This window comes from Cryptosporidium bovis (genome assembly GCF_009768925.1).
Source record: "Cryptosporidium bovis isolate 45015 chromosome Unknown contig_1, whole genome shotgun sequence".
Classification (NCBI taxonomy): Eukaryota; Apicomplexa; class Conoidasida; order Eucoccidiorida; family Cryptosporidiidae; genus Cryptosporidium; species Cryptosporidium bovis.
In genome coordinates, this window is record NW_027125030.1 from 56,011 (window position 1) to 80,522 (window position 24,512).

General features: G+C 31.4%; 11 protein-coding genes across 11 annotated transcripts; 5 read left to right on the top strand and 6 right to left on the bottom strand.

Annotated features, from left to right (window-relative positions):
- Window positions 1–1,297: 1,297 nt before the first annotated feature.
- On the bottom strand, window positions 1,298–3,901 carry FG379_000141 (uncharacterized protein; the record flags this gene model as incomplete). Its single annotated transcript, XM_067326473.1, has 1 exon — window positions 1,298–3,901. The coding sequence occupies one exon, from the start codon at window positions 3,899–3,901 to the stop codon at window positions 1,298–1,300; it is 2,604 nt and encodes an 867-aa protein (XP_067183095.1).
- Window positions 3,902–4,116: 215 nt separating this feature from the next.
- FG379_000142 (uncharacterized protein) lies at window positions 4,117–6,312 on the bottom strand (the record flags this gene model as incomplete). The annotated part of the gene is made up of 1 exon (XM_067326474.1): window positions 4,117–6,312. The coding sequence occupies one exon, from the start codon at window positions 6,310–6,312 to the stop codon at window positions 4,117–4,119; it is 2,196 nt and encodes a 731-aa protein (XP_067183096.1).
- A 1,514-nt stretch (window positions 6,313–7,826) lies between these two features.
- Window positions 7,827–8,636, top strand: FG379_000144 (uncharacterized protein; the record flags this gene model as incomplete). Its single annotated transcript, XM_067326476.1, has 1 exon — window positions 7,827–8,636. One exon carries the CDS (start codon window positions 7,827–7,829, stop codon window positions 8,634–8,636), a length of 810 nt encoding a protein of 269 aa, XP_067183098.1.
- Window positions 8,637–8,960: 324 nt separating this feature from the next.
- On the top strand, window positions 8,961–11,156 carry FG379_000145 (kinase; the record flags this gene model as incomplete). Its single annotated transcript, XM_067326477.1, has 1 exon — window positions 8,961–11,156. One exon carries the CDS (start codon window positions 8,961–8,963, stop codon window positions 11,154–11,156), a length of 2,196 nt encoding a protein of 731 aa, XP_067183099.1.
- Window positions 11,157–11,228: 72 nt separating this feature from the next.
- Window positions 11,229–11,751, bottom strand: FG379_000146 (uncharacterized protein; the record flags this gene model as incomplete). The annotated part of the gene is made up of 3 exons (XM_067326478.1): window positions 11,229–11,241; window positions 11,286–11,622; window positions 11,709–11,751. The coding sequence occupies 3 exons, from the start codon at window positions 11,749–11,751 to the stop codon at window positions 11,229–11,231; spliced, it is 393 nt and encodes a 130-aa protein (XP_067183100.1).
- A 926-nt stretch (window positions 11,752–12,677) lies between these two features.
- FG379_000147 (uncharacterized protein) lies at window positions 12,678–13,461 on the top strand (the record flags this gene model as incomplete). The annotated part of the gene is made up of 3 exons (XM_067326479.1): window positions 12,678–12,810; window positions 12,894–13,160; window positions 13,247–13,461. 3 exons carry the CDS (start codon window positions 12,678–12,680, stop codon window positions 13,459–13,461), a joined length of 615 nt encoding a protein of 204 aa, XP_067183101.1.
- Window positions 13,462–13,663: 202 nt separating this feature from the next.
- On the bottom strand, window positions 13,664–14,226 carry FG379_000148 (emp24 gp25L p24 family protein with transmembrane domain; the record flags this gene model as incomplete). Its single annotated transcript, XM_067326480.1, has 2 exons — window positions 13,664–14,046; window positions 14,133–14,226. The coding sequence occupies 2 exons, from the start codon at window positions 14,224–14,226 to the stop codon at window positions 13,664–13,666; spliced, it is 477 nt and encodes a 158-aa protein (XP_067183102.1).
- Window positions 14,227–14,839: 613 nt separating this feature from the next.
- Window positions 14,840–15,728, top strand: FG379_000149 (uncharacterized protein; the record flags this gene model as incomplete). Its single annotated transcript, XM_067326481.1, has 4 exons — window positions 14,840–14,924; window positions 15,158–15,313; window positions 15,370–15,442; window positions 15,497–15,728. The coding sequence occupies 4 exons, from the start codon at window positions 14,840–14,842 to the stop codon at window positions 15,726–15,728; spliced, it is 546 nt and encodes a 181-aa protein (XP_067183103.1).
- Window positions 15,729–15,870: 142 nt separating this feature from the next.
- Window positions 15,871–17,646, bottom strand: FG379_000150 (uncharacterized protein; the record flags this gene model as incomplete). The annotated part of the gene is made up of 1 exon (XM_067326483.1): window positions 15,871–17,646. The coding sequence occupies one exon, from the start codon at window positions 17,644–17,646 to the stop codon at window positions 15,871–15,873; it is 1,776 nt and encodes a 591-aa protein (XP_067183104.1).
- A 733-nt stretch (window positions 17,647–18,379) lies between these two features.
- On the bottom strand, window positions 18,380–20,287 carry FG379_000151 (uncharacterized protein; the record flags this gene model as incomplete). The annotated part of the gene is made up of 1 exon (XM_067326484.1): window positions 18,380–20,287. The coding sequence occupies one exon, from the start codon at window positions 20,285–20,287 to the stop codon at window positions 18,380–18,382; it is 1,908 nt and encodes a 635-aa protein (XP_067183105.1).
- A 1,117-nt stretch (window positions 20,288–21,404) lies between these two features.
- On the top strand, window positions 21,405–24,140 carry FG379_000152 (uncharacterized protein; the record flags this gene model as incomplete). Its single annotated transcript, XM_067326485.1, has 1 exon — window positions 21,405–24,140. The coding sequence occupies one exon, from the start codon at window positions 21,405–21,407 to the stop codon at window positions 24,138–24,140; it is 2,736 nt and encodes a 911-aa protein (XP_067183106.1).
- Window positions 24,141–24,512: the final 372 nt, after the last annotated feature.

The window sequence follows — 24,512 nt, forward strand, 5'->3', positions numbered from 1 at the left end:
CAGAAGAGGATAGATGCAATTTAGGATCTGTAACTTTGTCCAACTAATAAACATATACATATTGGTTATTAAGTTACAATACTAGGTTTTCACAACAATTATCAGGATGGAAGAAATCCCTTGCTATGTTATATTTTATAAAAAAATACCAATATTCACTTATAGGATACAATTAATATTGTGAATTTCTCAGTAGGGTTAAAACGGAAGGAGAAAACAATAGTTGGAAATGAGGCATGCCAGAATAGTTATGGAGGAGGTGATATAGTTCTCTTTTGTTTTGTAGTACTGAAATATTCATCACTTATATGAGTAGGTAATCTAAAATTGAACAAAGTGTGAAGTCAATAATTTTTGGTGTCGGATACATTGGTGAGTGCATGTATGTATTGGAAGTGTATTTTGCCTTTATTAATCTGGGTGTGAATGCATTCACTGATTTTAAAATTGTGGGTTGATATTAATGGTAACCGGTTGTATATTTTTCTTTTTGTAATAATATAAAGATATTTAGAAACATCTGTAGAATTTATATTGTTACGGGAAGAATGTACTTGGTGAAGATTAGAAAATGAAGTAAAACAATATTACGTCAGTGGATTGCTTGATGCTTAGAGTGGAAATTATTGAGTAATTTTGGGATAGATATGTGATTTAGGTATTTGGATCGAATTGTTTCTGAGATGGCGTTGTTTTAACAAAGTTGTGTCGTTTTGTTCCTAATTAGTGTTTAAGGGATTATGTGTGCTCTTTTTTTCCTAATATGGTAGGTACTGTTGAAATTTATTTTTTATTGTTACGAGTTCAGCAGTTCATATTAGGAAATATCTTGCGTGTTAGAAAAAAATTAATTAAATAAAATGGGGGTTGGTATGTAATGGTACTTAGTGGATTTATTACATGTGTTGTTAAGAGGGTGCTACTTTATTCTGTAAATTGCGAGCAGGATTTCAAATTGTTTGATGGTTTTCACAAGGAATTAAAACATAAAATTATTCAATTAAGAGGATGATAAAAAAAACATAAATAAAGAGAACCATCATACTAATTAAATAGGAATATGATAGGCAACACCAGTACATCTGAGCATGTTTTATTGATTGTTAAAGTTGCTTTCCTTTTTTCCACCCTCCCCTCCCCCGTTGTGTATTCGGAGTGTTACCGTGGATGGCCGTAAAGTGAAAATGGAGAAAAATAAAAAAAAATAAAACTTAGAAATATCATTATTCTACTAAAAAAGTGGCTGTTTTTAGGTTTGCTAATAAATTAGTGATGTTTGAAATGTTGAAATTCGTCATCAATTATCAGAGTCTGAAAGCGTCAAATTCCATTCTTGTATACTGTCCTTAGGGTTAATCTTAAGTTTTTTTAAGTTTTCGTATTTACTATTTGTTGCTTCTCGTAGATTGGTACTGGCATTATTGTATTCGATTTTGTTTCTCTTGTTGTTTGACTTTTTAACTTGAGTAGAATCGACATTGTATGGAGTGGCGTTGTAACCATGAGTGTCTAGTGGTTTAACAGTCATTTTATTTTTAGAACATCTTAAATTGGAAAAGCTTTCGTTTTTATTAATATTTGAAATTGGATTAGTATGATAGTAGGGATTATTATTTGGCATGGTTTGGATAGTTTTATTTGAATTCTTAGTTAAAATATTGTTCTTAATAGATTTTTTAAGCTTCTTGAGTTGTCTGGGACCAATATTATTTAAGTCATCAATAGTCTTTCCCACTTTATTAAGTTGCTGTAAAAGGGAAACAAATTCAAGATCATCTTGTTGGCTTGTCCGGTCACAGATGGGAATACCAAAATCGACATTACTCTGATTTGATAGTTTAAGAGACGATAGTTTAATCCTTGTGTTTAGGAATTCTGCTCGTTTATCAATTTCATCATTCATAAACTGAGTAAGGGGGTCACATGTCTTTATCGATAATAATTGGTGACTGGATTCAGGCTTGGGATAAATATAAGACAATGTATTATACGACTTTTTGGTACTTTTATCTTTTACAGGATCTATTGATTCAAATAACAATTCAATATACTCAGAATTAGTTTCTACTGAAGTCCTTTCGGTTGAAATATGCTCAGAATGTTTTTGTGCCAATTTAAGTATTTCTTTAGTTTTGGATAATACTTGATCATTCCAGTGTCTGCTGTTATGTTTTTGCAATTTTTTAAGAGTCTGAAGAATAAAAATGAGAAATTCTGGAAAAAAATGAAGGTTTCTGAATCCAGATATGTGCAAAACAATAATGTGAGTCCAGTACTCTTGGATAGAGTCAAATACTTGTGTTGATTTTAAAAGCTGATTACCTATTTTAATTTCAAACTCAGGAACGAATATTTTAGAAGTAGTATTGATCATGTTGGTGCTCTTTACACTATCTTGTTTGAACTTAACATAGGATTCTTTAACTCCTTTTTCAATTGTATTGTGGGCTTCAAAGAGCATCTCTGCAATCGGGACTAAAGTTCTCATTTTAGACGCCATCTCAACAAGGATTTCTATGCATTGTAATGTAAATGGGAGAAGTGGCACAGAATTAAGCTTGACCCTGATAGTTGAAGTTATAATTACTGTAGTGGGATATTGCAAGGGAGTCAAGTAGGGAATTGAAGCAATGGCTTTCGTCCATATCCTGATAAAAGTAAGGAATTTCCAACTGTAAATACTGGAATAAATTTCCTCTAAACTTGAGTTTTTTTCCTTTTTTTTTGAAACCGTTTGCTTATTCAACTTGGATTTTCTTGATAACCTTATAAATAAGAGTCGCAAAAGCGATCCTAACTTTCTAATTACATTATAGGCTATCCTGTATACCTTTTTAGGATCAGATTCAGTTAAGAGTGTGACATATTCGTCTACTATTTGCCTGGTTGAAGTGTAATTTTTCCAAGATACGCCCCTCAAAGCAGAAACACCAATAATGCGATGCAATAGTAGAAGAAAATCTTCGTGTCTCTTGACAGGGTTATTTAATAGATCATTTTTCTCAGTGAATATAAATCCACGATTATTATGTTCATTTCCATTCTCAGATGAACATAAACTTTCAAATGAGGTATTAATCGTCCTCAATACATTAAAAGACCCCTTTTTTAGGACTAAATATTTATTCATCGTCCAAATTCTAGATAATAGTGTGGTAAACCTAATGGTTGACATTCGATTAGGCAGTAACCACATTATAAACTTTCGATCCGATATTCTATCAAAAACATATTCCATTAACTCAAAATTTGGGTTTGACTTTAAACAATTATACAATATTAAGTTACCCAAGTCCTGCCAAAACGTATTGCATATCTTTTCAATATTTTTCCATTTAGGAAGATCAGTTGGAAAAATGCTTGGGGAATGTTCTTCTTTTGGTCTCCAATTTGAAGAGTGAAGCCAAAACAATGTTGGAATGTTGTCTAGGGTAAATTGAATAATCTCAAACATTAATTCGGGTTCTTCTATATGCAAATCAGCAACTCTTTCTTTTTTTAAACTTTTTTCTGGCCTTCTTGATTTGTTAACGACTTTTTTGCTCTGTTCTAAACTCTTTTTCGTTGGAACATTTTCATCATCAAAAGTATTTATATTTGCTACTGATTTGAAACAGGTTAAGAGAAAATTCAGAGACTCAAGTGATTTAGTAGAGAATATGTCGTTTGTTATCTTGGAAAACTCATTCCAGGTTAATCTAGGGAGATTTACTTCATTTTCAGGCTCGTCCTCGTTTAAATATTTATTTTCCACATTTTCATCTTTTGAATCAATTTCATCAACGAAATCCACTGGGTTCAATAGATCTTTTCCATGTTCTTCCAGGTACTTGTAAAACTCATAGTCCACATTCTTAAGCTTTCTTAAATCATCCAGGTGTTCCACTGCTTCAGCATTCATTTTTTTACTCGATTTTCATCAAATAAATCCAATGTCACGACAGACAATAAAAAGGCGCGGCTGCCTCAGGGTAGCTATATGATTAAAAGTACAAAGCAGTGTGGAGAGCAGGAACTAGAACAATCAAAAAAAAAAAATTAAAAAAATGCTTGAATATATAAATTCATTTTGAAATTAATTCAATAAACTTGATTTTGTTTTTAATAAATATCATCTTATTTCTCTCGGATAACTGCATAAAGCAGTGCTGCAAAAGATAATAGTGATATAGAAGCCACACATAAAGATATGTAAATGGTGCTTCTGTTTGATAGTTGAAATTTATTCCCGAGGGTTGATTTAGTTTTAATATCAAACTCTTCACTATGAATCTCCACAAATCTTACGGCATTTGCAGGAACCATTGAATCGCCACTATTTCTGTATAATTGATCACAGAGGTTGTCAGAAACTGTTGAATGTAGCAATAGTGCTGAACTTGAGTTTGCGACTCCCTCCTTTAACACGATATTGCCACAATGACAAAGATTATCGTGGCTATCTCTATCTAAAGTTGCGACACATGTATGAAACACAATATTGCCTCCGGTATATGCGTGCTTTTTTCTTGAATTTTTACCGAAGTATTGAAACTTTAGTTTGAAAATTTTGAGTACCCTTGATTTAATCGAATTTCTAAAAGTAAAGCCATTAGCATATCTATACAAACTTTCTCCTTTGTCTTTATAAAGATCTTTGTTTATCGCCGTTAATAATTTGCTGGAGCTACAACTTTTACCCTCAAAATATTCTTCCAAAGTGTTTCCACCAGTAGAAGACCTATATCTAAACCCAGCGGAATATTTTCCAACCTGAACATTTCCAGGGGAAAGCGTTGAGTGATCGTTACAATTTGTGGATATTAGTTCCCAAACAATAACTGAAAAACACAAATCATTACGAACAGTTTTTTGATTTGAACAGGAAGAAGAAAGGCCACTATTAAATAATGATATCTCGAGATTAGCTTGATCATTCTCTGGAGTCATCATTTCAAGTTTTATTGTAGTACTATACTCTGGTAAACTCTTAGAGGCAATCGCTAGAATTTGAGGGTAATATTTACTTGCAATCGGAATAATTTCAATAGAAGGAGGGTAAAACCCGTAATAACTTGAACCAATTTCTGGTGAAAGAGATATTATATTATGCATTCCGAGTAAATAATCATCTGCTTCACCAGAAGCTTCATAATTCATTAAGGGATTCTTAGGAGCTGAGGAAAAACACATTCTTGAAAGATTCTCAAATTCTTTTCTGTATCTAGTGAAAAAAGTCGTATTGAACCCACTGGAATATTGATTATAAAACAAATTGCCTTTTTTTTGAAAAATCGATCTTATTATGCATGATGGGGAAGAAACAAGAATCTCGTACTTTAATTCATTATATATTTCGGATATTTCATCTTCAAATTCCTTGTTTTTGCAACAATTCCAGGGTATAGTCCACAAATCACCGAATGTGTGTAAATTCACTGCTGTTTTTATTGTTTTAATCTTTATCGTCAAGTCTCTTATTGCTCTTGTTTCTGGTTCAGAAAAAGGGTATTCTCCAGGGTACTCCTGTGGATCGCATTTGCTTGTTTGATTGTTGTCAAACATAAAGTCATAATTGCGGTTAATATCGACTCCATCGTCCTGTACATTACCTGAGTTACAAGTTTTCCTCCTATTTTTTCTGATTCCGTAATTCTTAGTTAGTTCTATTTCAACGTATCCATCAGGATTTATAAAAGGAACAAACCAAATTTCTGTGTTTGACAATATATATGTTGCATGTGGGTTTTTTTTTGTGATAAAATCATCTAATAATTTAGATATAAAATAAATTCCAGTTGTGAGCCCGGCTGGCTCTCTTGAGTGATGTAATGATGTCAAAAGGAATGAAGGTTTACCAGTTGAGTATTCATTACTGTTTAAGTTGCTATACGTTTCATAACTTATTGTTTCATTAAAATTAATACTATCATTTATTTTCCCATTTTTAAATATCCCAATTTGAAGTGCCACGATATCTCTTTTTTCATAACTCTTTCCTATTATAAACTTTCTGATATAGTTGGTACCAAATAAATCTCTTATATCATCTAATATCTTATTTGCCTCACTATAGGTCGGAAACTTTCTTAATGAACCATTACTCAAGCCTTCGAGTATAGATCTCAATTCATGATTACCTATTTCTGATTCGAAGTCTGAATACTTTAGATTCTCGTAATCGTCTGCTATTACTGACAGCTGCTCTCTATTTTCCTGCAGATTTCTCTCGTTACCTTCAAGATGTCCATCACAAAAATAGAGATTATTTACTTTAAATAAAGAAATGGTACTAAAAACAACAAATAATAAACCAGTAACTCTCAATGTCATCTTTTTCTATCTATTTCATTACTAGTTATTTAAACTTTAAAATTTATATCAAGTCAGTTATTTCATTTTACAAATTGAATACTAATTTTCAGTTTTTTCTGATATATCATTGAATATACTTATTGCTTTTGGTTCAAGAAATATGATATAAACATGTATTTTTTTTATATGTTTTATTTTTAAAAAAAATTCCAATCCTTGAATTAATTACTGTGTGGAATTTTTATATTCTAGTCCTTACCGCAATTGCCATCTAACTTATGTAAATTTTTTTCTTTTAATAATAACAAAAAATCACTAAAAAAGGACTAAATAGTGTTTTTTCTGTAAAATTATGCGTTTAACTAATTAAAAATGAGTCAGCCTGAATTAATATATATTTGTTTCTAATTCAATCTAACATAAATACAGGTACTTATTTACATGCAAAAAATATGCATAACCACCGGCAAAATAATACTATATGTAAATCAATTAAAAATTTGCTTAAATTACATATTTATCTTCGAATAATTTAAACAACAATGTAATTTAAATCTAAGCCTGGATATTTGACTTTTTGTTCGTTTTTTTGTCCTTGTTTGGGGACCAGGTAATCAATATACAAGTTCCCTGTAGATTTCGTATTTGACATTATATGATACAAAAATAGGTAATTAAAATGCATAATTTTAAATTTTCTGGTAGTTTAATGGCAAGATGTGAGGCTTTAGGCACAATAAGTCATTTTCCCTCCTTTGGCTAAGTAATTTACTCCTGCAAACCGATGATTGTTTATCAATATTAAGAAAAAGGAATGTTTAAACAGCGAAATTTTGGTTTGAGTTGTTAATTCAAGGTTGAGTATTCAAATAACACATATTTTTTGTATCTTAATATTAATATACATGGCACATAACACTACAGCAATTTGATTAATATTTAGAGAAAAATAGACGAAAGAATAATATTTCTAATGAAATAGAATTACATTAAAAAATTCGGTCTAACTTTTATTGTATAAAAAAGGTGGGCATGGAATTTACAAATAAAATACAATCGACATGAAAACAAGTCAATGTATTCATTGTATTGGGATCTCAATGAAAATAAATATTTAATAAGCTATTCCTATATTGCTGTGTGATTGATCAAAATGTGTTTTTTACCGCCTTGTTATTGTGTGTACTGTGTGGTAAATTTTTGATGGAAATATCAATTAAAAAACATTAATGGAAATTAAACAATAAGTTGAAGTAATAGGGTTGAGGTGATTATCAATTTGAAAAAAAACTTTAGAATATAAGTATTATATTGTACATTTTTGTTTCAGAGGATTCGAAAAGCGATTAAGGAGAAATAATACAAAAGAATAACAATAGGAATCCATTGTTATTAGTAGATATTAGTATAATAATTCATAGCAAACACAATTATACATATATATGAATTTGAAATATTTAATTCAAACAAGCTCTTAATTCGTATAAAAAGTAATATTAGATAGTGAAAACAGATTGATAAAGCAGAAAAAAATGTATCCAATCAAAGACGGTATTAATAATAATATTGATCCAAGAAGCCTGATTGAAAGCTTACAAGAATTGTCTGCTGAATATCACAAAGATGTTGGAGAAATGAATAGAGCACTATTACAAGCTAAGGACAAATATCAGTTTATTTTGAACGAAAACAATGAAAAAATACAAAGTGCTCAGGATGAAATGTCAGAAGAAAATAACAGGATCCAAAAAGAGTTTGAAGAAATAAGAAAAATGTATGAGAAAAATTTACCAGAGTTGAATGAGGAGAAGATAAGAATTCAATCTCAATATTATAAAGAAAAGTCAAAGTTTGACTGTGAATTTCAGACAAAAGTTAATGAAGCCACAAATAAACTCTCGGAAATAAACATCAAGTTTATTATCAACTCCAAAGAAAACTTGAAGGAAATTGAGGAAATGAAAATAAGTCTCGAGAAGGAAATATCAGAGCTGAATTTGGAGTATATGTCAAATTTAAATAAAATAGATAATTCGTTTAAGAAGGAGTTGGATTCAATTAATCAACATATACAAGATCTTACTAGTTATGTTAATGATACAACGGTTAAACTAAACCAAAGAAGAGAACAAGCATCGAAAAATTACCATCTTTCTGTGGAAAATCTTACACAAGACAACAACCTTGCTGGAGAAGATTACAATAGAGTCTGTGTTTCAATATCTCAGAATATTCGTGAAAGAACACAAGCTTATGAGGCTTCTGCTGCAAATATTAGGAATGCAATAGAGGGCGCCATCAACCATCAGAGGCGCCAAATTGTTCATTCACCATTTGCATGATTTTTCCGATGTTGGGCAAATAGAGAAAATTGTTATTTGATTATTCTTTTTCTAGTATTTAATCATTTTTTCATAAATACATATAGGGGTTAAATAATTGTTTTGTGAATTTTGTGTACCGTATTGTTGGTTTTGGATAAAATGCTTTAGTATTTTTTCTTTTTTCTTCAGGGATAGGGATAACAAAAGGCCAATTAACACTCGTGAAAGAATAATTTCGTAATGCATTGGCATTAGCGAAGGAAAATAATTAAATGTTTATGGATATCATGCGTATTAACTAGCAAGCTGGTGAAGTTATTTTTTGTGTGTTGAGGCAAATTAATGAATAGGTTTAAAATATGTATGAGAGGATTATATTTGTTCATTATAAGTGTATGTATATTTAATTATTATGTGGATGGTATAGAGAATGTTTGTAAAAGTGAGGGTGAAAACATAAATCTGACGAATAGTGATGAAAATTTGAAGTATAATAGAAAGAAGTATAGCATAATTACAAAAGATAACAATACATATTTGTTATTTTTCAGATTGTTTGATAGTGACAAACAAAGAGTACTTTTTCTTTTAAATGAAAAGAATGAAGAAACCTCCTCTATTTCAGACATAAGCAGTGATTTGAGAAGAAATAATGGATATTTAATAAATAAATATTCACCAAAAAGTTGGTCAGAATCGGACATAAAATTATTGAAAGAGCTTTATAAGGTTAGTGAATACGGGAATTCTGAATTAATGGATGTAAATGAGAATTATTCAATATTAAGTAATGGGAAAGAAATAAATGGTATGAATTTTCATGGGATTGGTGATGGTGATGTACTAAAAATAAGCTATTTAAAAAAAAACATATTAGAAGGAAGTAAACAAGTTGAATTATTTCTTCCAACAGTCGAAGGGGAAGATAAGGGATCAAATGAATTAGTACTATATGAAGATAGAAGCTTGAGCATAGTAAACAACTGTGAGTATGGTATAAATACTATGCAATTGACAAATATAGAAAGGAAAACAAATAAGAATAAAAATCTTCAGTCATCATTCAATAAAAATAAGGATGATACGGGAGTAATAAGGTATTATAAATTAAACAAGGGTTCATTTGGTGAAGTATGGAGAGGCCTTGCATTTACCGAATATTTAAATGAACCGTTCGGTGATTGTAAAAAAGAAAAGGAGTTTGAAATTAAAAACTTAAACTGGAGAAGAGGAGAACTAGTTAATCACGAATTAAATTCGTTGATAATGGATGTTTTAAACATGCTAAGTTCAAATTTTATCAAAGAATCAAGTTTTGATACTAATAAAGGAAGGAGTAGTCATGGTAATGATAAAAATGTGATAGATATAGTTATGAAAAAGATGTCAAATAATTTGAATAACGAGAGGGTGCTATATGCAATTGTAAGAGAGGTTTTTTTTGGAATAGTTTTGTATTGTTCGCCACATATTTCACGATTTTTGCACATATTTGAAGAGCCTGTAGAAGATAAAGTGCTGAATCAAAACTCAAATATATGGCTAGTTTATAGGTATGAGGGTACTTCACTAAGCAATTTGTTATTTGAGATAAATGAGGATGGTTCGATGGTTCCTTCTGAGTTTTGGTGGAAAAATATAAAAGATGAGTCTGGAAATAGGAACGTGATCAAAAGTATATTACGTCAAGTGTTTATTGGACTTAAAGATGCTCATGAACTTGGGATTATACATAGAGATATAAAACCCTCTAATATATTTATTTCAACAAACATGGATAAGAATGGAGTAGAAACAGTATATGCTCGTATTGGGGATTGGGGAAGTGCAATGATTACTTCTGAATATAAACATAGAAAGAAATTATTTGGTGGGGTTGACTTAAAAGAATTGCAAGAAGGTTTATACGGAGAAACAGGGCCAACGGAAGAAGATGAAACAGAAGGATTTCAGCCTCCAGAAGTTCAATTTAGATCATTTTATCAGGGGTTGAGTGATGACGACAATCGATATAGAACTTTAAGTTATGATATTTGGAGTGTAGGAATTATGATGTTACAAATTATTTGGGGGAATTTAGAGATATTTTCAGTTTTGAATGATGATTCAGAGTTTCAACATATTGTTAAGAAAATAGTTTTTAATATAAAGCAAAGTTCTGAACAAATTAAAGAATTGGGCTTTGATTTGGAGGTTGTAATAAAGGATTCTATATACAGATTAAGTTTAATGAGAATGTGTTTGATGAACCTGCCGAACGATAAAGATGAAACAAATCCATATGGGGTCTTTGTTTCCGAATTAATATTAAGATCAATAATAAAATCTACAAGAAATGGATCACAAGAAATAATTGGCATAACAGTAAAATGCGAAAACAGACATCTCGAAGAATTTATAAAAAAGAATGATATATCCGGAGTTGGACTAAGAGATTTAAATTCTATAGAACTGCTAAAAAAGATCTTAAATCCAAGGGTCAAGGAAAGAATTACAGTTCAAGAAGTGCTTGAACATCCATATTTTCATAATGATTGAGAAAATACATTTCATTCAACACTTTGTCTCACAAGTGCTCTTACTTTCTTTTTATATTCAGTAATATTATTTTTAAACTCCAGAGCTGCATCGATATTGGCAGGTGAGTCTAAGTTAGGTTCTCCTAACATCGATATCACTGAAACTAAAATACTTTCTACTCCAAAAATTGGCCTCCATCTTTCATCGGGGCTTTCTTGTTCATTATAAAGGTCATGTCCAGGTGGATGTAAGATTGAAATGCAAACCTGTCCGTCTGGATAAACATTTGGGTGCCACATATCCTGCTCAAAACACATTTTAGGTGGACTATTTGGAAAATCTTCAGGGAATATAAGTAACGCATTAAATATTCCACCTTCATAAAGAGTGTCTGGAGGGCCTTCAAAGCAAACCCTCCATCTAAGAAAATTGGAATCATCATCCAATCCCACGGAGAAACCAGAAGTGTCATCTCTAGTTAACTCTTGTAGTATACATATTTAAGAGATTAGTAGAATAAATGTTTTAGTATCATATAAACATGCTTTAAATCAATTTGATTCAACTTACCTACAAATTGCTTCTTTAATAATTCTTGGGCAACATTCCTCATTATTAAGTAAAAAACGCACTAATACTCGTATCAAAAGAAATGTAAATATATATTCAAGTTTTATGGGACCTCAATATACAGTGAAGTACAGGGATCTTTCTATATATTTCTTCCCCAGGTACTATTTATTGTTCCTAATCCATTAAACCCTGTATTTCCGGTAATAGCAGAATAGTTTTAATCACTAGAATTATATATGGCGCCATTATTTGCTGGTTCGATCCCTCAAAAATAGGAAGAAAAAGATAAATATATTAAAAAAGAGCACATGACGAATAATCATTTTGAAAATTTATCTCAAATATACGGGAAGAAAGAGTAGCATCAGGAATTTTGTGGGATATTCCACTGTCTCACGAAGAAATCGTCCGGGTTTAGCGATTATAAATAAAGTGTTGACACAAGTATTGAGATATAGCAGAATAACGCTTGTGTGGGAGTGTGTGTTGAATAATTATAAAGAGAATATTATAAAACAACTTTTTTCTTAAAGTAATCTCAATTTACTTTTAAACTGAAGTCAACGCGGTTTATGCTTCAGGCGGGAATAGACTTCAATTAATTTATGCTACACTGAAGTGTTTTCAAATATAAAAAAATTACTTGGATATTAAAATTAAACAAGGGGAAATAGTATGAGGGGTTCATAAAAATAGCAAATACTCGTATCATAAAGTAGCCAGTTTGACAGTGAAGTAGTTCGGAAGTTACCAATATTTAGTGGTGGAGTAGTGTAGCAATAAAGAATTAGAAAAAGGTGGAGAGTTCGAATAAAAATAGCGGAATTAGAAACAAGTGGGTTCATTACCAGACTCTCATCCGCGTTATCGTGATAAATAAGTTTCTTCGTAAATAAATGCAATAGTTTTGAATAAAAGAAATAGCTATTAAATATATCAAAATTGATTCAATAGGTATAAAGCAAAATGGATTCATTGATAGGAATTAGGGGTCCAGATTTCGTTGTGTTGGCATCTGATACAGTTGCCTATAGCAATGTGTTTAGACTAAGTCTCAAGGATGATAAAATAATGGAGATAGATAACAATAAATTAATAGGTAAGTCTTGGGAATACGGCACTCAATAATGCTGCAATTGGAAGAGAAGTTCAGAACTAATTAACTTGAATTCACCTAAATAGGAATCGGTGGACCAATAGGAGATAGGACACAATTCGGAGAGTATATTAAATGTAACTTGAATTTATATAGATTTAGAAATGGTGTGAAACTCAGCACATCTGCAGCTGCATCTTTTACACGAAATGAATTAGCTGATCTGTTAAGATCGGACCCACATAATGTTAATGTTCTCATTGGCGGATACACAAAAGAAGAAGGCGCAGAATTATATTGGATGGATGAGTTAGCATCAATGGCTAGTGTAAATAACGCAGCCCATGGATATGGTAAGTTTGAATAGATTTAGTCTCTCTCGTGGCTCTTGGGAGACAAAACTAATATTATTGTAATCTGACTTTCATTTATAAATTAGGTGGTTTACTCGTCACAGGTATTCTAGACAAGTATTATAAATCAAATATCACACAGGAAGAAGCTATTAATATACTAGTTATGTGTTCAGAGGAGTTAAAAACCAGATTTCTTGTTTCACAGTATGACTTGTACGTAAAGATAGTTGATAGTCAGGGGATAAGATTCCTTAAAATCGAGAACGGCACACCAGTTCCAATAATGAAAGAGAACTGACGACTTAGAAAAGTAAAGGTAGGACTATCGAATCGATCCCACACAATAAAACAAAGTATAAAAGATAATAGATATGTCTAACACTTTGCACAGGCCCATAGAAATTTTATTTGCATGTATTTACATGCATGCACATAATATCTATATTTCTGTGGGTAAAATCCACAGCATAGAGGATATCAGTATCGGGGTCAAATAGCGATTATATTAGTTTTCTGGATTTAAAGAATCTTTTTGTATACATTGCCTGTACAAGATTAATCGCAACTATTGATAGTATGTTGATAAGTGAAAAAACTGCAATTCTTCGAGAAGCCGAACTAGTTACTTTCCTAATTTCACTTGTAACCCTTTTTATTTGTTTAACGCCTTCTTGGTATTCTTTAAGGGCAATGTTTATATCTTTGATTATTTCTTCAATTGGCTCTATATCCCCTTTATTTGCAATTGATTTTGAGTCCCTGGCACTGGGCCCCCACTTAAGTACAATATCAACTTTATTCATGTTTTTTGAGAGATTAGCAAAGCAGAATCTATGAATTCCATTTCTGATTGTAGAGAATGCGGCTTTTGTGTGTTTCTCTTCTTTTAAATTAGAAATAAATTTAATGAACAAGTGATTTATTTTTTACTATTTAATGTATAATAAAATATCTATGAAAATAACTTACTTTGATCTAACAATGTGTTTTTCTCGTCTGAAATGATTATATTGATGTCTTCTTTGGATATTGAATCAAATAGTATGAGAGTATTTGCTGACATAGACTCATCTATGTGGAATTAAAGCATGTTGTAATATTTATTACTGTTGAAAAATATAAATAATCAACTTACAAATGCACTTAAATTCCAGTTGATTTAGGTTTAATGAAAATCTCACACAGTTAGCGAGTTTGAAAAAACACAATGGGAATAACACAAGTAACGTTAACTTCTTTTCCGAAAACAAGTACATATTTCTTTCTCTTAACATACAAATCTGTATGTTACTATTAAAACAATTATAAATCCGATCCCAAGAATAATGTGTCTTTACACAGGCTAATTATCGTTTTACGGAGTTATATGCATTATTGAACTCAAATATGGCGATTGCAGTGAACAATGTTTGCTGTACACTACTCAAAGTTAAGCTATAGATGAGTTTTTATCGATGTCACGAGAAAGTATCAAATCAAACATTATTAAGCAGGGGGGCGGGGAATTTTGGAGTGAGGGGATAAAAGGATTAACCTAAATTAGAGTTGTATGGTCAGAATAAAAGATACCTAAAAGTTGGCCAGTATATGGCAGCTGCTGGTATATTATTCAGAAAAAATAGAAAATAGGAAGTATAAACATATAATTGAGAATTATACATTCGATTTCCTCAGAAATGGACCACATTAACCAGATTAAAAACGAGTGTAAACAGATACTTTCAAGGCCACATCAGATAATTTATCAGTGTTTGACATTAGGTAGGTTATTGGAGCAAGTGTGAACTAAATATGCAATATTTAGTTGGTATTGGATGTATTTTTGACTATTGAGTCTCTGTGTTAGTGTTAATCACCATTACAGATTTTTTCCTTTGTCAATATTTTTAATGGTGGTTATTACGAGAATATTGGAGAATAAATAGAATAAATTACGTCCAATGCGTTGTTTTTATATTCCTTCTGACACATTGACTTAAATGTTTTTTTTTCAGCATGCATTGTATTTTCTGCCTTAATGCTTTGGAGGGGGTTAATGGTAGTAACAAATAGTCAGAGCCCCGTGGTTGTGGTTTTGAGTGGGTCTATGGAACCAGGATTTTATAGGGGGGATATACTCTTCCTATATAATAACAGTGAAATAAAGATAGGTAAGTTATTGTTTAATTTTTAAATTATTAGACTAGATCATACTAACGTATTAAAGGCGATATTGTTGTATTTTCCCTCGAGGGTAGAGACATCCCAATTGTACACAGAGTGTTATCATATCATGAAGGGTGAGTTTAATAGTGTTCCATTAAGGCGTAATTAATTTAAATAAATGACCTCAGACCAGAAGATGGCGAAATAAGTGTTTTAACTAAAGGAGACAATAACGATGTTGACGATAGAGGTCTATATAATGAAAATCAGATTTGGTTGAAAAAAAAGCATATAATGGGAACTGCAGTGGGAATAATCCCAAAAGCAGGTATGATAACAATTTGGTTGAATGATTATCCTTGGTTAAAATACGCCCTGGTTGGAATAATGGGATTTACAGTTTTGTTGGGTAAAGAATAAATAAACCTAAATATGTCTCAGATATTTAATAACAGTGTCCATCTCGATAAATCGAATAGATGAATGTAACAAAAGATTAATTTGAAAAGATGCAGTACTGGAGTTATATACATATATAAATTAGGGATCAATGTACTATTAACTAACAGTAACATGAGAAAATGTTTGATAGTTTTGGACTTAGAATAATGAAACAGTTATCTAAGTCTTCAATCACTTTGAGTTGGCCTCTTGGAAGATTTGGAATTGGAATAGCTGATTGATCGTATGTTAGGATTTGCATATCATATGTTCTAGCTACTCTTTGTTCGTGTGAATAGTTTGAAAGTATTGACTCACTTGAAAATGATCTAGATAAATGAAATGACTGAATACTATCAATATTATTTATATTTGAATTAATACCAAAATCGTCAATTCCTGTTTGTGCATTCAACATATAATTATAATTATCACGAGTTTTTAAATTCGGTTGATCTATTTTAGTTTTATAATCGTCTTTACCTGTACTTGGTGATTTCTTAATAGTTGACGGCTTTATGTCCAGTTTGATATTTATCCCATCAATTAAACTTTGCCTTGCATTGATATTATTATTATTAATATCATTATTACTAATATTATTTGGATCACACTCGTCAACATTCGCAGATAAATAGGATGAAACCGTTTTATAAGAAGGTTGATTATTATCGGGTTCGAACTCGGGTTCATACTCGGATTCAGTTTCGTCTTCTGATTGATTTTCCAGTTTAGACCCTGATAAAGGTGTGTGTAATAGACCATTTATATCCATTAAAGTTAAGATTGACTTAACTTCTGGCTTCTCATTACGTCCTCTGCTACCCCTTTTATTCATTAAATTAATCACACTCTGAGCTAATATTCTTAATGATGATCTATGATTAGAGACATTTCTGGTATTGTTGTGTGATTTCTCATTGTTAAGCTGATTAGTTTCACTGTTCACACTAGTGGAGATTCTATTACCAACTGAATTGTTATTAAAGGCAGTGGGCTCATTTGAGTTTTTATCACTTTCAACATGAGCATCAGGTATTGAACTAGGACTAGAATCATCTAATTTATTATTTTTTGAGTCTAATTTGGGTAAAGTTGGTTGAGTCACAAGGTTTGAAGGTTTTTTATTTACCTTAAATTGATTTCTTGGATTTGAATAAGAAACACTTTTTGTGTTTCCATTAAAGTTATAGTTGTGGTTAATATATGAGTTATGATTCTTCTCATCACTGGAATCTATATTATTATTTTTCTGGACTTTGACTTCTTTTTCTACATAATCGGCAGAATTGTCGAATTCATTGTTTATTTTACTATTTAAAGCATGTACCCCAGGGATTTTAGTGGTAATTACTTCGTTTTTAGGTTTGGTTGAAGGAGGATTTGAGGGAAAAAATTGGGAGCCAATATTGTTTTCATTATTTGTTGGAAGCGAAAAAACTCTTTTCTTTGTCTTATTAACAATTTTACTTTTTTGTTTATATAAAAAGGTATTATTTGGTTTACTTTCATTGTAGAAGTTATCATTAAATTTGCCAATGATATTCCTGCCATTAGTCTGGATTGAATAATAACTTTGGATAGTTTTTTCACCATTGCTTGTTGGAGTGAAGTTGTCACCTATATAACCCTGTTCATACCCTTGTCCAAAGTTGTCTAAAATATCTGCCCTAGATGTTATTTTACTTAAAAGAGAAGGTTCTGTGCTCGTTTCTGAAACTGTGTCATCAAAGGAGTAAATATCCAAACTCAAAGCTCTGGAAAGCTCTCTACATTCATTGATAAATCCCGGAATAACTAAAGATCTTTGTATTTTAATGAGTGGTGGATAAACATTTTCATCATACGAGGAAGGGAGCTTCACTGAGGTATTTTTAGCTCTGAAGCAAGAAGTCATCTCAAATATCAATATTTGTTAAACTGGCTATTCCAAACGAGATAGGAGTTCAAATTCTACAAATAAAATCTATTTTAATAACTTACTAATAATACAAAAACAAAGTCATAAATAAAGTTTGAATTGAAAATGGAATTTTTGATATATTTAAATATTAATCAATATATTGTGTGACACCAGATATATAACTTGTTTTTCTTCAAATAAGAAATTATTAAGGCTAAATTTCCATTTTATTTTGTATTTTTGGCATTTCAACGAATTAAACTTTTATATACATGGACATTTATAATTGTTTACAAATAAAACAAGAGGGAAAAGTCATGCACAAATAAATATATACCTGCATATATAATAATAAGAAAGAAACATTAAGATAGTAATCTATTAATGCTTTACAAGTACCGGCAAATATAGTGTTGCAGATTATGCGTACACGTCTTCACGCAAAGATAATTTAAAGAGAAAAAAAAGATAAACAAGAGTAGAATAATGTAGGCATTAACACATGCTTAAGAGTTGAATAAGAAATCAATAATACAACTACAGACTTGGGTAGATAAACGTAAATGAAACCCTTATATGAGAAGAAGTAAGAAAGCAATCAGAAGATACAAGATAGTCGGGCGGGCACGCATGCAATTGGAAAAAAGTGGGAATGATAAAATATAATAAAAATTAGAGTTGACTAAATATTGAAAATTTGCACAAATAGTTATAGTGTAACATGTTGTTATAAATCTTTAAGTTGTTGAATAACATGGAAGATTTCATCCCAATTGTTGTCACAGGAAACAGTTTTCTTTAGTTTTGGAGATTCATATCGCCGTGAATAGTTCTTGCCTAGGGCAGTGTGATAGTTTTTATATTCTGATTTGACGTCTGCGGAATTAATAAATATATTTTCACCACCATATTCATTGTTTATAGACATTTTATTGTGTGAATAAGATGCCTTATTTCTAACTAATTTATTTTTCAAGTAAGATATTTCTTGCAACAATCTTTCATTTTCAAGTTCCTTGAGTTTGTATTTTTGCTTTGATGCACCCAACTGATTTTTTAAGATGTTTATTTCATTTCTAAGTCTGGTTGAGGTAACATTACTTGAATAATCTAGAGTTCTTTCACTATAAAACATGCGATCAGTATCCGAGTTATGTTTTGAATCAATGTTACTAGGTTTCGAGTGATAGTTCCCATTGTAGTTACATGTAAATGAATTATTTACATTTATTGGAGCCTCTATATCATTACTATCGTTATTAGAACCTATTGATTGAATAAATATACTTTTTAATTTTTGTTGTTTAATGTTGATGCTAATTTTTTGTAAATTATTTGTCTGTGTGTAATTATTGCACAATTTAGTATTTTTTTGTTTTTGAACCAACTTAATACAATTTGTTAGTATATTTTCAATAGATGAACATAATTCCAATATGCTTTTGCAAACCTTGTATTCGATTTCATTATTCTCACCATAAAACTTTAATATCAATGATTTAACATAGTCAAATAGTCTTATGCACTCGACATTATTTTTATTATTTATTAAATAATAATTTATTTCACTAAGAATAGTGTCGGTAGTTGCCAATATACAATCTAGTTGAGCAAATTTACCGTGCATAATAGTCGTTTCTTCTTTGATTCTGCCTAATTCAATGGAGAGTGAATCTTCTTTTTTATATAGAGCTTCATTTAATTTTTCAATCTGCTCCTGTAAAATGTTAATCTTCTCTTTTTCTTTTATCAATAAACTTTTTTGTTTTAAATATTCATGACTAACTGAAGCATACTGTTCATTTTTTTGTTCTAGTTGTTTTTGAATTTCTACATTTAAATTCTCTATTTTAGTTATATATTCATTCTTTTCTTTATCATTTAAAATGTAATCTTGAATTATTTCAATTTTAATTACATTCTCTAGTGCTAATTTATTTGTATTTACACATTTAATAATAACAGGAATAAGTTTATTTAAAGTTAGTTCATTTTTCTCAAATGTATTTACTCCAACATTTATTTTATAACTTTCTTCATGAGTCATATTATTGTTGCTACTCATATTTATTATCTGAGATCTTAAGAAAAATATTTCATCTAAATATATCTTTATTTCTTCTCTATGTACATTTTTAATTATGTCGGTAACTTGCAATAATTCTGGTGTCTTTGAATTATTGTTCAAGTACTTGTTGCTTTCAACTAAATTTTTACTGCCATTTACTTCAAAATTTTCTACATTGTTAACTCCATTATCATATTTTATGTTTTTATTTTCAATGTTGTCACACTCATCTTCTCCAAGTAAGTTTGTTCTTCTCAATATTGAGGATAGGCTATATTCTGGTTTTCTATTTGAATGTACTATTTGCCCTATTTCTGACCAAATAAATCTATTTTTCTCATTATCCGCAACGCTTATTACATTTATATCTTCTATTTCACGTTTATTTCCATCATATTTGTACTTTTCTATGTGTGGAGTTTTATAATGATAATCAATATTGCTATTTAATTCGTCCTCTATTAATGAGGTATTCACTGCATGTTTGTGTGTTATATTCTCTCCAAAACTACTAACCCCTATATTACTAAAATTCGTAAACTCATACTCAAGTTCTTTTTGATTCATTTAAAAAAAAATACCCAAAGTTCAATACCTTTTTTTTAATCTAGTCTTTAGATTTCTATCTTATTTGTAGATATAACTTATGAATATAATTCCATCTATCTAATATTATACAACAATACATTTAAATACATAAATTAGTGCTTATATATCCACCTATATTTATGTATGCGTTACATCATGAGTGCATTGTTTATAACCGTTAATTGTTTTCTTATATTTCATTCTTCTGCCACATTTGTTAATACTTTTTTATTGCATGTAAAGTTCCCCACAGAAAACAAATCATATATATTATGTCGGCGCCTAAACAATTCATGTTTACCGGCAAACCCGCTGGTAACATAACAAAAAAACAATGAAAGAATAAATTTATAATTGTAAAATAAATAATATATATTTATAGAAACGTAATTTGTTTTATTAATTCACTAAATAGTTGTATATCGGTAGAGTGGCGGTACGGGTAATATCTAAAGTTTGTCAGGTGAATTGATAGAGAATTAATATTTTTTGCAACAGAAAAAGGTATGTATTTTGCTGGTGGGAGGGAGGGAAGAGAAACGGAAAAAATACATTTAATTTTTGTAGTTATGAACTCAATCATTATTTATTTCAGTTAAATATTTTTTAACTAGTGTCTGTACCTTAAATAAGTTTTTTTATATCACACGAAATAAATCTACAACATTCTAGGTAGTAAAAAACAAGTCATTCTTTTTTTGTTTTGTTTGATCTTTTTTTTTTATAAATATGAAAAAAAATCTGTTATAATTGTTTAATGTACATTTGAGGTTGTTTTCTTATATCATCACTAGTGCCTACGCCTCTTTGTGGAGATATATCTAAATGACGTCAAGATATCGACTACTTAATGTATTGTCTCTTTGACCCCTCAAATTATTTACACTTAAAAAAATTAAACGATTTGTGTAAAAGAACTCTATTCTAAACTAATTTGAGAGTGGAAGGTAGATAAGTTTAATAAATAACATATATGAATTAGGTTTAGGTATTGATTGTACGTTTCATTAATGCTTCTGGCATTATTTAGTCATTTTTTTGGCAAATATATAGGAAATAAACATTGAACTAAGTCATTAAACGATAAGCTATATATATGGGAAGAGTACAGATGACATATGTGAAGTTTTGCTTACTATTTATTTCATATATTTTTTTGTTAAATGAACATAATTTCCTTAATAATGGTTTTTTAAACATTAATAGACATTCTTTAGAGTGTAATGAATTAAATTTTAACCATTCTTTGGTTCAATTAAAAACTTCCAAAGAAGGTCCTGATAAAAAGGATGATGAAAACGGCACTAAAGACAGAAAGCAGAGAACAGCACCTGGAGTTGGAACAAGACCAAAAACGGGAACAGGAACGGGAGTTGGAACTGGAACAAGACCAAAAACAGGAGCAGGAACGGGAGGTGGAGCTGGAGCAAGACCAAGAACAGGAACAGGAACAGGAGTTGGAACTGGAACAAGACCAAAAACAGGAACAGGAACAGGAGTTGGAACTGGAACAAGACCAACAACAGGAACGGGAACAGGGACAGGAACAGGAACGGGAACAGGGACAGAAACAGGTGGAGGGTGTTCTAGAGGTGGAAGACATACGAAAGTAGTCACGAAACCACCTTCTACAAAAATTAAAACATCGCCTTTTAAGACAGGAATAGAACCCGGACCAGGACTCAAACCAACACTATTGGGACCAGGACTCAAACCAACACTATTGGGACCAGGACTCAAACCAACACGATTGGGACCAGGATTCAAAACGATTGGGTTGAGTGGGAAGGGTACAGGCTCTGTTGGAATGCCAAGATTAAGCGCGAGAGATTCAGCTGGAACCTCGACTTCAGGAGTAAAATCAAAAACTAAAAATGATGATGATAACGTCAATAATGAAGATAGTGGTGATACCGGAGGCGGCAGCTCCGGTGGTGGTGGTGCTGAAGGAGGAAGTGGTGGTGGTACTGGTGGCGGTGATACCGGAGGCGGCAGCTCCGGTGGTGGCGGTGCTGAAGGAGGAGGTGGTGGTGGTACTGAAGGTGGTGATACCGGAGGTGGTAGTTCTGGTGATGGTGATACTGGAGGTGGTGGTGGCGGTGCTGAAGGAGGAGGTGGTGGCGGTGCTGAAGGAGGAGGTGGTGGCGGTGCTGAAGGAGGAGGTGGTGGCGGTGCTGAAGGAGGAGGTGGTGGTGGAGATAAAAAGAGCAGAAAGAAACATGGCATGGTAAAAGTTCTACTTTATGGTTATGAATCGGTTTCAGATTTGGATTCAGATGATGAAAGTAGGATCGGAGCAGACTCAAGTTCAGTATTAGCAGTACGTGGTGAATTAACAGAAAAAGTTAAAGAATTAAAGATGATCATGAGAGGTACAACCCATGGTTTTTGTGATGATTTAATTTCAGATGTTTTGCGTTCATATAAGTATGGTCTTAATGAACACAGAAAAAGTTTAATTTCGGCTTTCGAATCGAGAATTTCTGCCGCTAAGAGTCTGTTGAATTATTTTGAATCATTATTAAATTCCATAATTGCTCGATATTATTTACTTGGTTGCGACGATAGTCAAAAGCTGAAAAATAATCCTGAATTGAAAAATGAGTGCAAGAAATTGAAAAAATTAATTAAATATTTGGAGAGATCTATTAATCAATTGAAAGCACTTTTGAATGAATATATCGATTGTTTAGCAGAGTTAAATAAGTTAATAATTAAAAATGATGCTTCATCCCACAGTTCTGGCAGCAAATCTGGAATAAGCGAGAAGTCCCATGATTCTAAAACAAAAACAGATTCCACAAAACGGAGGAGACGTAGGCATAGAGATAGTAGTAAAAGACATTCAGGTAGCGGTTATATGAAAGGTACACATGATGATGGTAGCCATAGTGACGGTAGTAATGACGGAGACGTCTCTTCTACTTCAGAAGATGAATCTACATTTTCTTCGAGTACAAAAGGTGGCATTGGACGGTCACGTTGTTCTAGCAGCTCTCTATCTCTTTTATCTGATGTTGATGATGGAAAACCCTATGGTGATTCAGATTTAGATTCAGATTCTGGTACCCTTCCTGTTTCAAGTGAATTGTCACAACAAATTTCGAAAGAAGTACAAAATTCTGAGAGATACTGCAATGAAATCCTTGATGAAATACTGAAAGCGGCTTATGATATAGAGCGACTGGAAGAACAATACAGAAAAGTACAAACTACTGCAAGTTGTTTCGGTTCTCTCGTTCATACTGCTGATGGTAGACTAAGGAGAATAAGGAAGGATTTAAAGGATTTGCAATCATCTGGAGCAAGTGATCGGGCTCATCATAATCATCGATCATACAGGAAAACTCTAGAATTACAAACTAAGACACATCATAACTTAATGATTTATAAAGCAAAGGAAGAGTCATTATTAGAATGCTTAGAAAAAATAGAAAATTTGCTCGGGAATTTAGGATATGAGTTATTTAATGTTGCGGATACAGATGGTGGTTACAAGGAAGGCGATGGTTTAGTTGGAGCTGTAGGTGGACATGGAGGCGACGATGGTTTAGTTGGAGCTGTAGGTGGACATGGAGGCGGCGATGGTTTAGTTGGAGCTGTAGGTGGATATGGAGGCGACGATGGTTTAGTTGGAGCTGTAGGTGGACATGGAGGCGGCGATGGTTTAGTTGGAGCTGTAGGTGGACATGGAGGCGGCGATGATGATGATATAGTTGGAGCTGTAGGTGGACATGAAGACGACGATGATGATGATATAGTTGAGTCTGCAGGTGGAAATGAAGACGACGATGATGATGATATAGTTGAATCTGAAGGTGGAAATGAATGATGAGCCCAAAATGGCATTTGAATCATAATTACATTTACCAGTCCTCTTTATTTTCGGCTTTCCATGATAAATATAAAGACTGAGATAAAGTGGTGAGGGCTAAAACCAATGTTATAAATGCGAAGTTCTAAGTAATGTCCTAAAAGTAATCTTGTTTCGGATATGTTAGATTTCAGCTTATGATTTTAATACGTCCAAATAACATGTTTATTGAAGAGTGGTTAAAAGCAAATGATTGTGAGATATCATTTTTTCAATAATTTGTTTTAAATGTATGTTGTTAATTTAAAACAATATAACAATTTTTGCCTATGGTTCCAAATTAAGGTAAACCTGCGATAATGAAGGAGTAAGTTCAGATTAAGTTTATTT